General features: G+C 51.8%; 1 protein-coding gene across 1 annotated transcript in view; it reads left to right on the top strand.

The window, feature by feature from the left end:
• LOC133347730 (serine/threonine-protein kinase fray2-like) overlaps positions 1 to 7,420 on the top strand; it is a 29,317-nt gene extending 21,897 nt beyond the window's left edge. Inside the window, exons 2-5 of the mRNA XM_061560257.1 lie at positions 306 to 428; positions 1,239 to 1,620; positions 2,327 to 2,342; positions 5,877 to 7,420. Of these exons, the coding sequence (XP_061416241.1) occupies positions 306 to 428; positions 1,239 to 1,620; positions 2,327 to 2,342; positions 5,877 to 6,059 (704 nt within the window). The 3' untranslated portion in view covers positions 6,060 to 7,420. The remainder of the gene's footprint in view (positions 1 to 305; positions 429 to 1,238; positions 1,621 to 2,326; positions 2,343 to 5,876) is intronic.
• Positions 7,421 to 12,672: the final 5,252 nt, after the last annotated feature.

Here is a 12,672-nt window from a genome sequence, read left to right on the forward strand (position 1 = left end):
TTTACAACACTGCCAGTGCAGTATCGCCAAATAATCTGTTGCATTTAGGGGAGCGTCATGGACCGGGCTGCCCAGACATGAAGGGAGGCTGGAGATTTGTTTGCCAGTGTCGTTTTCATGTGCTTTGACCGTAATGGTTCAATAATGTGATCTGTGTTGCAAAGCGGCGTTAACAAAGCTGCCGAGTGGAACCTAGGCTTCCGTGCAGCATGTTTGAAGAGCGTTCTTCACGGCTCGCGTGCTGCTCTCGTCACGTTCCTCATCTTTCGCTCGTGTCGTCCGCCACAACACCGCCTCCATTGCAGAGGACAAGGACCGGCGGCGGCGGAGTCGGTCGCGGGGCCGCCGCAGCCGCTCGCGTGACAAGCGATCTGCACGCTCCGGGGAAAATCGGCGTTCACGCAGCCGCGACCGCGACCGCCGGCGCAGCGGTGACGACCGCTGCTCTTTCACATAGACTGACTCGAAATAGAAAGATCATTCAGATGAACAAGACTGATTGAGACAAGATGAAACCAAATCTTGCATTTACCTGGAGAAGATTGAGAACAATCATAAGTTTCTCGGTTTTTGTTTGCCCCCCCAAAATGTTGGTGCAGGCAATGTGTTCATTTAGAACTTTTTAATGGCTAACTCGAAATGGATAAAATAAACAAAAATCTGAAAATCATAATCTTAGGTTGTGTGACCTGTAACGTTTCTGAAAATAAATACGCGTTTTGGTTTTATTCACTAAAAGTTTGTTTCAGGAGGTGCTGATCCCAATTATAAAATCTGAATTTGTTTGGTTAATTTATAAAAAAAAGTTTGCTAAATTCAAGATAATTTTCAAGGTCACTATCGGTGACTCGTACATACGGGCGTGTTTTAAGTCTAATATAAGTGTGTATGTTTAAATTATTTGCGCCATACATAGCCAACCATGCTAATTGGAGGTATGGGGGGGGAAGGACAACAAACGGAGCACAAAAAGCAGTTTTAGATTTAAAAGTGCATGGCTCCAGTGGCTTTATAATATCGGAAGGAAGAGCGTTCCAGACGGCCACAGAAGCGCATCTGAAAACGCGCGATACAGTGACCGTCTCTGTTCGATGGCTCGCCAAAAGTCTGATTTGGGTAATGTGTTTCTAGCTAGAACATCCCCTCGTGCAGTACTCATCTTAATAGGTGCTAACGAACACACGCAGCCTGTACACTAAACAGGGGAACGTGTGTGTGATTGTGTGCGTGCACGTCCTGCAGGAGCAAGGACCGGCGGAGCAGCCGCAATGATGACAAGAAGCGCTCGCGTAGCCGTGACCGCAAGCGGCGCTCGCGTAGCCGGGAACGGTCATCGCGCGACGTCGACTTGCGCAGCAAGGACAAGGATCGCGAGCACAGCAGCAGGGAAAAAGATCACGAGCGCAGCAGGGACAAGGAGCGCAGCAGCAAGGACAAGGAGCGCAGCAGCAGGGACAAGGAGCGCAGCAGCAGGGACAAGGAGCGCAGCAGCAGGGACAAGGAGCGCAGCAGCAGGGACAAGGAGCGCAGCAGGGACAAGGAGCGCAGCAGAGGAGAAGATCACGGGAGCAAGGACAAGGATCGTGATCGCAGCAGCAGGGAGGAGGAACACGAGCAACAGTAGGGAGCGAGGCAGTGGCAGCGAGAGGGGCAAGGATGGCAGCAGTTAAGGAGCACAGTAGTAAGGAGGGCAGTGTCAAGGAGTGAGAGTGCCAGCATGAAGGAGGCGGTGTCGGGCAGCAGCATCAAAGAGGAGAGAGCAAAGAGAGCGAGCCGGAGCAACAGAAGGGGCGGAGAACCTGCTGACAGAGAACCCACGGAGAAAGAAAAGGAGGAGAGCTCCAAGGATAAAGGTGCTTTTACATTCGCTTATCATAAGTGGCATGAATGCCGGGTGCCAAACTTGGTTATAGGTGAATAGTGCCTGGTACTTGGTCTACCCCTTGTCATCCCTGCCAGTGGAGATGAGCACTCCCATATTGCTGAATGAGGGAGGCAATGAGACTGGACTACACCTTCAGAATTATATTATGGAGACAGAAGCACTCATTTGTTGTAAATTACACTCCTTGCTCTTAATAAGCATATGGAACCAATTATCAGGAAATTCCTAATTCCCTTATTGGTGGCCGTAACCCCCATGGAAAGTTTACTGTTGACTTCCAACAAAGTGATATTAATTTGAATCACCTCATATGGGTGATGGGCTCAATTGAACAACCCCCATTCGTTATTTGAGCTCACAAGTTTCCACTTCTGCATCGCCAAATAGTTATTGTATACACTCGTGGACTATGTTATGGTGATACTTGGTAATACTCTTCAGACGCGTGGACAACGTGGTAAGGCACACGTATTTATTTGCACAATGTCTTACAGCACTGGAGGGATGTATCGGCCCCCTCACCCGTACAACTGGGAATTCACCCCTAGCTAGCCTTCCTAGCCGAGTCCTCCGCTAACGGGCTAGGGGAGGCTATCTGGCCCGACACTGGTTAGTCGGGCTACGGTACCCGGAATCCCAGAGATCTAACTCTGGTTCCGGGACCACGCCACTGGCTCCAGCCTGCGCTGCCCTTACAAGGGCGGCGTCCCAGGGGGAGTCCAGGGCCTATCTGGCCGGTCTTCTGTCTTCCCTTAACTACCCTAAGACTGAGCCCCGAGCTCTCTGGCTCATCCCTTTTATACCCCCCTAGAGGATCGAAACCCCCTCACGCCGTCCAGTGCGGACGTCGTTGCGGGCACCACCCCGTGTGCTCACGGAGTCCCCGCCCACTGTGTTTGTTATCCGTTAGCCCCTATGCAAACAGCCCCACACAAACAGCCCCTCTGTAACAGCCCTACATCACCCCCCCCTGTACAGCTCGCAGCCGTCCCGGCTGCAACAACTTTCAATAAAGGTTATTTAACCCCTGGATCCCCGCGTGTGCCTTAAAAAAAACGTTTTTAACGCTAACATGAAGGAACCAACAGTAACAACGACAACAACAACAACAATGACAACAACAAAACCCACAACCCCGAAGGGAACAATCCGACGCACCCCCCCTGAATAAATACGAATACCGTAAGAGCGACGTATATATACAGGTTTTGCAGGAACTCCCAGCACGCATGCAACACAACAAGAAAAATGTGGTAGGAGTTCCCCACCGACGCAACACCCCGCAACCGTACGTAAGGGAGAAGAAGAAAAAAAATGTTCGTCCAATGCATTATAAGAGTCTGCGCATTTTTGCGCGCGTCCTTGCTGCAGGCCCGTCACACGGGGCAATCCCGGGTGGCGAACCCGCCGGTGGCGGTTGTTCGCCTTGTATAGAGTCCGCGTCTGACGTCGCGAGACCCTCGGCGTCCCTCGCAGCAGTAGGTGGGTGCGAGCTCGTCAGTCCCGGTGCACCTGTGGGTGGGACAGCCGGCGACACGTCAGGCGAGGGCAGTGAGGACGGACCACCTGAGTCGGCCGACCCCCCACATGTTTGGCCATGCGTGTGTGGAGCGGGGCCTCGCACCGCAACGAATGGTTTTAGCCTCGAGGGGTGCACAAACCACCGGCGCTTCCCCCATTTGATGCGAACACACTGAGGCCGCAGAACCTCGACCACCTCCACGGGCCCCCTCCACGGCCGCGCCAGTTTAGGGGATGTTGCGAGCGGTACCTGGGGGCAGTGCAGCCATGCTCTGTCCCCCGGCTTCCACTGCAGCACGTGCGCGCGACCCAGTCTAAGGCGCTCGTTAGCTTTTTGACGCTGCTCCGAATTTAACATGGCAGCATCCCGTGCCTCCGTCAATTTTTCAAGGTTAAATTTGACATGGTCAATTAATTTAGTTTTTCCTAGTGGTGTGGGGATCTGCAGCTGCGCCCGAATGGGTGGGTCAGGGTCGCGTCCGTACATGAGGAAGAATGGCGAAAATCCCGTTGCAGCATGGGGGGCCAATCGGTATGCTGCCAAGACCCCTTGGATTTTCAAGTCCCAATCCGTCTGTGAGTCCGAAACCTGCTGTGATAACATAGACGAGATGGTGCGATGCAGACGCTCGACCATCCCGTCAGTTTGCGGGTGATAGGGGGAAGTACGAATCTTTTTCGTTCCCAGGAGCTCACAAACCTGCTGGAGGAGTTTCCCGGAAAAATTTCTACCCTGGTCGGTCAGCAGCCGTTCCGGGGCACCTTTGTCCATGACATAGCCTTGGACAAAGGCGTCGACGATGGCTGCTGCCGACTGATTGGCCAGGGGCCAGGCCATAGGCCAGCGCGTAAAATACTCGACCCCGGTTAACAAGTATCTGTTTCCCCTAGGGGTGGCGGGGAATGGGCCCAGAATATCCAGCGCGACCAGTTCGTTTACTCTGGAGACCCTGATAGACTGCAAGGGCGGGTTAGATTCTCGCGCTGGTGGTTTCCGCTGTGCACACCTCGGGCATGAAGCCAACAGATCAGGGACATCCCTTGTCATTCCTTGCCAAAAGAAATCACGTTGGAGCAAGGCGAGGGTCTTTTGGGTACCCAGGTGGAGGAGGCGCTCATGAGCAGCCCACACCACCCTACCCCGTAAGCCCGAAGGGACCACCAGCCGGTGTCGGTGGGATTTCCCGTCCCAGTGCAACAGCAACCCCGCGTGTATTTCCCATGCGTCGGCATCACCCGATCCCCGCCCTGCCTCCCCGGCGCGACGACGCAACGCGAGGAGGGAGGTATCCTCCATCTGGAGGCGCCCCCATTCCTGGATGTGCAAACCCAACAGGGAATCTTTCCCTTGTTGTTCAATGGAACTCAGAACAACTGTCCCGCCGTCGGCGGCAGCCGCAAGGGCCGGAACCGACCCGTCCCCTGCTGGTTTGCAACGTCCCGACCCCAGGAGGCACGCGCATTCCGAGGTGGTTGGCATACGCGACAGAGCGTCCGCGTTGGTGTGGCGGACGCCCTTACGGTATGTGGTGGCAAAATTAAAATCCTGGAGGATCTCCAACCAACGGGACAATTGTCCCGATGGCTGTTGAACTCGCAGGGCGTACTGCAGTGCCGCATGATCTGTGCGGACGGTGAAACGCCGACCGTACAGATATGGGCGATACTGTTGGATGAAATAGACAATTGCCAACAGTTCTCTGCGGGTAACACAATATCTTTGCTCTGCTTGAGACAACACCCGACTGCCGTACGCAACCACCCGTTCGACGCCGTCAACCACCTGGGAAAGCACGCCCCCAATACCCGTGTTGCTCGCATCGGTGTCGAGCAGGAACGGCTTTGAAAAATCAGGGTAGATCAAGGGAGGAGCTTTTACCAAGGCGTCCCGAAGGGAGCAAAAAGCAGCCTCCTCCTCTTGACCCCAGTGGAACCGGACCCCCTTAGATGTTAATGCGTGTAGGGGTTTTGCAATTGTTGCAAAGTCGGCGACGAACCGTCTGTAATATGACGCGAAGCCGACGAAACTCCTAACCTCTCCCACCGTGGTGGGAGTTGGCCAGGAGCTGACACACTGCGTTTTGGCGGGATCGGTAGCAATACCCGAGCGCCCTACGATGTGCCCCAAATAACGCACGGAATCGCGTAACAAATTACACTTTTGGGGTTTGAACTTCAAATTAGCAGCCCGCATCTTTAGGAAAACCGCCCGCAACCTCTGGAGATGTTCGTCAAAAGTTTTAGCGAAGACAATAACATCATCCAAATAAATCAGGCACGACTCCCATTGCAATCCAGCCAAAACCAATTCCATCAAACGTTGGAAGGTTGCCGGCGCTGAGTGTAAGCCCATCGGCAACCGGTTGAATTGGAACAGGCCGTGCGGTGTACGGAAAGCAGTTTTAGGTTTCGATTCATCATCCAGAGGAAGCTGCCAGAATCCCGAAAGTAAATCCAGCGTGGAGAAGAATCGCGCTCCCGCCAAGGCGTCCAGCGATTCGTCCATCCGTGGGAGCGGGTATGCGTCGGCAACCGAAATTTTGTTAAGGCGCCGAAAATCAACGCAAAACCGCAACGAGCCGTCCTGCTTTTTAACCAGGACGATCGGCGCTCCCCAAGGGCTGGTAGAGGGAGAAATAATGTCGGCGGCTAACATGTCATCAACAGCCAATTTGACATGGTCCTTTTCGGCGGGACTCAACCGAAACGGATTTTGGCGAATTGGCGCGCTGTCACCCGTGTCAATATGGTGACGCAGCAGATGAGTACAACCCAAATCGTATTTATTCCGACTGAAAACGTCGGAAAATTCCTGCAGTAGCGATCTAAGCTGTTGGCGCTCTGAATTTGACAGGTCCGTCGATCCCGCACAAAGCGCGTCGAGCCACCCGTCATCGCTGTCCGAATGTGGGTGCAGTCGGGTGTCGGTGCCGACGTGATTCGCAACCGGTTCCTCGCAGGGCATTGGTGTCGCGTGCGCAAGCACCGTCCCTCGAGGAACCACAACAGGTTGCGATCCCACATTGAGGACCGCGATGAAAGGGTCCCCATCTCCCCTCACAACGGTCAGGGCCGGGATCAACTGCGGTCCACTAACCCCGGCCCTAGACGGTCCCAACAAGATCCCGTGGGCCCCCATACCCTCTGCGAAGGGCCGACGAAGTTTTAGCGGTACTAACATCTGAGCCCCCGGCGGCACACGAACGGTTTCAACGACGGACGCTGGTATGGTTACGAACGCCGTCCGAATCACCGAAGGGGAGGGTAAAAACGCCATGCGCCGTCCCGACGGGAGCTCAATACATCCCTGGTCTATCAAAATACGGATCGGCATTTTTCCCAAGAAGTCTGTCCCCAGCAGGCACGGAACCGCCAGTGAGGAGGAGACAAAAATCGGGCCTGATAATTTGATATCCCCAATACAAATTTGCGCTCGAATTTGTCCAATAATACCAAGGGAGCCCCCATTCGCCGCATAGAATGGGACATTAACTGGTAGTAAGGGACGGCTTTGGACAGGCAAAATGTTGTAAATCAATTCGGAAATAATGGTCGCCGATGCCCCCGTGTCAACCAGGATGCGTACCTCAACCCCGTCAATAAGTCCCACGACGGCCGACGACCCTGACGATGCGGCCACAACGCGATGGGCCAACGCGGACCACTGCCCGGGCTCGATTCGAGTCCCCACAGTGGTACGCGCCGGCCCGTCGCGATGCAACGTCGTCCCCCCATTTGTTGCGATGCGAGAGTGTGCGACAGGTGTGTGTGTTGGCCAAACATGTGTGGTGTCGCGACTCGCCGGATCATGCTGATGGAGCTTGGGAGGAGGAGGAGGCCCGGTGTCCTGGCGAGGCGTCGTCCCACGCTGTCGGGGAGAGCGGCACCCCGAGGCGACATGGCCCCGGACGCCGCAGTTGAAGCAGCGCGGAAGCGGCGGCGGCGATGACGGACGGTCGAAGCGGCTCGACCCATCCCGGGCCGGCCGCGCTCCCGTCCCCTGCTGCCGACGATGGTTGACGGCGAAGACCTCCTCCGCCGGAAGGGTGGCTGCCGCCACCGCACGCCCAGCCGCTGCCCTGCTGGCCTTCCGCCGCTGCGACAGCAAGTTGGCGTGGAGGAGTCGCGCCGCTTGTAGAGAAGTCATCTCAGAATCCTCCTGTGCCACGACGGCGATGTCCAGGTCGTCTGCTAGCAGGAGGATTTTTTCAGTTACCATGGCGTCGACCCCGTCCTCGTCCATGCGAGGAAAAGCTGTCTTGGCCAATGCCAGGAGGCTTGTTCTGTAAGCCAGCGGCGACTCCTTCGCGCCCCGCTGGCGGTCGTAGAACTGCTGTCTACACTCCGCGGAAGGCCCGTAGACTCCGGCCAGCAGCTGCAGCGCCATCGGCAGCGTAGAGCGCCTTTCCTTCGGCGCCGATGTTAGGGCGGCAAGCGCGTCGCCGTCCAGGAGCGCCGGCAGGGCGCTGAGAGCTTCAGCGTCTGTCCATTTGGCCATTTCTTGGTGGGCGAGGAAGCGTCTTTGGAAGCCGCCCCAGTCGCCCTCTGCGCCCACGAATTCTTTAAGCGGGGGCAGCCTTTGGTGCAGCGCAGCGGTTGCCGTGGAGTCCCGTGGGCTGCTGTCTCCCCGACTCGGCTGTGTCTCGGCGCGAACGGCAGATGGCATCGCCTGTCGCAGCCTTGATGACGCGCCCTCCTCCGTCGTTGATGCGGCAGCCCCAGCGCGGCCGATGTTGGACCCCAGGTTAAGGTTGGCCACGCCCCTAGCGGTCGCCGCGTCGATGGCGGGAAATTCAAAATTTGAATCTTCAGAAATGGCGGGAAGGCGCTCCGGACGCCGGCTCCCCTCGCCCCGCGGTGGACCACCAGCCCCCAGCCGTGTGATGTTCTCCAGCGTAGCGGCAGCGGCGTAGAGCAGTTCAGCCAGCCTCTCGTGAGCCAGTCTCAGGTCGTCTGTCCGCTGCTCCTCTTCATGGCGACGCTCCGGTAAGAACGCGTCCGGCCCCGGCTGCACGTTGTCCTGTTGAGCCATCTCGGGCTCGACAATTTCGGCGGCGTCTTCCGTTTGCTGTTCCCTGGCTCGAGCTGATTGGCGCGTGTCCATGGTCTTAGTTCTTCTGACGCCAGATGTAATACTCTTCAAGACGCGTGGACAACGTGGTAAGGCACACGTATTTATTTGCACAATGTCTTACAGCACTGGAGGGATGTATCGGCCCCCTCACCCGTACAACTGGGAATTCACCCCTAGCTAGCCTTCCTAGCCGAGTCCTCCGCTAACGGGCTAGGGGAGGCTATCTGGCCCGACACTGGTTAGTCGGGCTACGGTACCCGGAATCCCAGAGATCTAACTCTGGTTCCGGGACCACGCCACTGGCTCCAGCCTGCGCTGCCCTTACAAGGGCGGCGTCCCAGGGGGAGTCCAGGGCCTATCTGGCCGGTCTTCTGTCTTCCCTTAACTACCCTAAGACTGAGCCCCGAGCTCTCTGGCTCATCCCTTTTTATACCCCCCTAGAGGATCGAAACCCCCCTCACGCCGTCCAGTGCGGACGTCGTTGCGGGCACCACCCCGTGTGCTCACGGAGTCCCCGCCCACTGTGTTTGTTATCCGTTAGCCCCTATGCAAACAGCCCCACACAAACAGCCCCTCTGTAACAGCCCTACACTTGTATCTTACATCAATAACTTGCCAATAGATATATTTACAGCATGTATGCCTAATCCACTTGCGTTTGTCACCTCTACATGGTTAGTGGACCACATGCTAACATTTTATTATTCAGAAAAGGCTCACCAAGTATTACATCTATTGCAGAAGGTGCCTTCAATTGGATGTTTGGCAAATTTCAAAAGTAATTTGTGGAGGTGTCATTATACACCCCTTCCACGGTTCAGTTACAAGTTTAAATTACATTTCACGAATCAATGTTTGTTCTTGCTTGTTGCATGTATAGTGTATAAAACGCTGTAAATAGAATATCCTGATCCCTTTCACCTGCTTAAATAAGTAAATTTGAACTTTAGTTCTTCCATGCACAAAGATGATGCATGGATCATCAGCATAAGAATGAATTAATATTGTTATATGTGGGAGGAAACCAAAGTACATCAGAGTCCCTTTTATACAGATGGGTCATTAGCCTACTTGCCTTACCCCTGTTTACCGGCCACTTCACAAGCCACACAGTTTTCGGTTTTTGCATGATCCACGAAACCCCAAATGCCTTATTTTGAGCAGGACAACACTCCCCGTTGAGCGACCATTACACGCTCCCCTTATAAGCGTGTGAATGCATGACGTCGGCTGATGGAGGTTTGTGTTTTGTTTGCATCTCGCAGAGACGGAGAGCTCTGGGGGGGAGCTCAGGGACGCGGGCAAGAAGAGGCCCCACAGCGAGAGTGCCGGTGTGCCAAGCAACAGCGACGTTCCGTCCGACGCCAAGAGAGTGTGTGTTAACGGGAGTGAGGAGGAGACGGAGGCCGCCCCTGAAGGTGACACTCACCCCAATTAGACAGTGGTCTGAGTAGCTCTCCCAGACCGCCGGCAGGGTGAGTGCTTTTCATCTTTTTGCTTTACTCATGTTTATTTTTGCTTAATTTGTATTTTTTCCACGCAGTTTCTTAAGAATGGGGAAAAAGGAAAATAAAAATTGGTGACACTTTTTTTTAAATAAAGAAACGACTGGCTTTGCAAAGTGTAACCGAAGCATTAATCAGCGTTTTGACCAAGTAAACATTTAAACTTGGGTGCGATTTATTCCACTGAGCCATTCATATTTACAAAGGTCCTGGCTTCAATGCACCCTGCCTCTGATTTTTTTTGTGCGCCGGAAGATTTGACAGCGAGCAATTGGTGGTCCAGCTGCTGCTTACATGCCAGTGATGACTACCTGTGTGGGAAGCCAACTTTCTGCCTGTGGTCTCTCCTGAAGGTGAAGCACAGAGGGAGCGTATCAGGCCTGCCGTGGCACAAGCTAGACTTGTCTAGAGGGTTTGAAGATTCTAGGTACCTGTCATGCCCCTCCTGTGTCATCCATTTCTAAAAAAACATCACTCAAAGTATTGCCTCCCTTCTGCACTCCCCAATCAGTGTTGAGTGTTGTGTGTGTGTGTTTGCATCAGTGTTTGTGTTTTTATATTTTCTTCTTGCTCTTATTTGTTTTTGTTTCTGTCCAGTAACGTTGCAGTATGTTGCACTTTTCTGTAACCACCAAAATGTTTACAGTGCAGTTTTGTTTGCACACTGCCAGCTACAGAGCATTACACTATCTTGTTGCTTTGTTGGCCCAACATAATTTAAAATTATCATTGAAATCTTAAAATGTTTGAAATAACGATTTGTAATAGCACACATATGTAAAAATGTGCCTACAATGGCTTTGTCTATTTTCTCTTATCAGTCCCCCCTGACTTTAACGATGGCAATAAACCCAGGTAACTCTGCCTAGTTAGGTGAACTGTACCAGCATCACGGCTAGAACCTTTACTGTAATCAGATCACCAAAGGTACGAGTAATCCCACATTGCTTTGTTTTTGGTGTGTATTCGGTTTTCAATAATTTTGCATGTACCGATTGATTATTTTCTATGATTTCATTTATTGAATACTAGGAAATAATTCCAAAAATTATATTAGGTGAAATTATCTTGTCAGCAGCTTGAGTTGATGCGAGGACAAGATCAGACAACAAGATTACACAACATAGCCACATTCATAATTCTGTTTGCATGGTTTTATCATAAAATAAACTACATTATTATGTTTTATTGCAAAGTACAGCAAAAGCTCTGTTATCTGACATCCATGGGGGAATGGAGGGTGCCCGTTAATAACATTTTTGCCAATTATCTGACAGTTATAGTTATGTTTCGATTTAAAGCTATCATGACTGCAGGGATTCATCTTCTTGGTTATTTCGGTAAAGTCACGTAGAAGGGAAATAATAAAATAATAAAAATAAAACATAAAATAATTCTCACGACGAGGTTCATTCAGACGCTGTCTTTCCGACAGACCTGTTCTTCACCTGAGGGGGACGGCTGCTTGCGTTGTGGCCGAAACGTCGTGATAATTATTTTATTATGTTTTATTTTTATTATTTTATTATTTCCCTTCTACGTGACTTTACCGAAAGAACCAAGAAGAGTTATATTTATGGTTCACATTTTCCAAGCACATGCAACTTTTAAAGAAAAAAACTAAGCCTACATTTTAACCATGATATAAGAAAATACTATTTTACAGAGGTACTCGCCAGTCAGTTGTAGAGCATTCTACGTTTTATTTTATTTTTATTAATTTTTATTTCATTTTTTACCTACGTGACTTTCCCGTAAAAACTAAGAGTATTAATCCTTGCAGTCACAAAAGCTTCAAATCTAGAATTTATTCTACGTTGATTGTAGAGAAGCAGTGGGGCCGTTTAGAGTACAGTATACCATGGTACAGTACTGTCTGTACAGACTGCCGCTCCACTAGCGCCACCACTTGGCAGCCACATGAAGCTTCTGTAAACGACAGATCTACGATAAGTGCACGGCAAGATGCCAGTTGGCTGTCAGGATTTTTCCAGATACGTGAAGGAAGATTTGTATTGCCTTCTATGACAGACGCCGGTTAATAGAGCATTCCGATTGGCAAAGTGCTGAATAACATAGCTTTTGCTGTATATCATTACATTCTGTCTGAAAATCCGAATAATTGTTTATCAGAAACTGGAAAATAATTAAGTCACCCAACACTGACTCTTGTCCGGTTGCATCACAACCCGTTTTACTGTTACATTACATGCCACGTTCAGCATGGATGCTGAAGAGCTAAAGGCTCGAGCCACCAGAGAACACTGTCTTCCACTTGAGAGTGAGTCTTGGGGGGTCTACAGTTGAGTCCTGCAATGCTGAAATTAATTCAACATATAATTTTGTTTTTATACACCTGATTCTGATTGTTTCTGGCAGTTAATGGACTGACCACTGAGGTATCTCACAACAAGGGTTTTTGGTGGGTCAGCTATTTTAGGACACCCATGAGATCTCTTTTTAAATGTTACCATCTGCTGGAAATCAGACATGAAGACCCCGGGTAATTATGAGCAGCAGGACACTTAATCACAACTAGAAAGGAAAGCGAGTATGTGGTGATGCTTAATTGTATTGGTGGCACTTGGCCAGCAGTGGGAATGCCACATTGCCATATGTCACCATGGCATGACTAGTAGTGACTTTATGCAAAGTACGAATTTGATCAACCGTAGGGGGGATGATGG

Source organism: Lethenteron reissneri, chromosome 3 (assembly GCF_015708825.2).
Source record: "Lethenteron reissneri isolate LAM-NWPU_2019-01 chromosome 3, ASM1570882v1, whole genome shotgun sequence".
NCBI lineage: Eukaryota > Metazoa > Chordata > Hyperoartia > Petromyzontiformes > Petromyzontidae > Lethenteron > Lethenteron reissneri.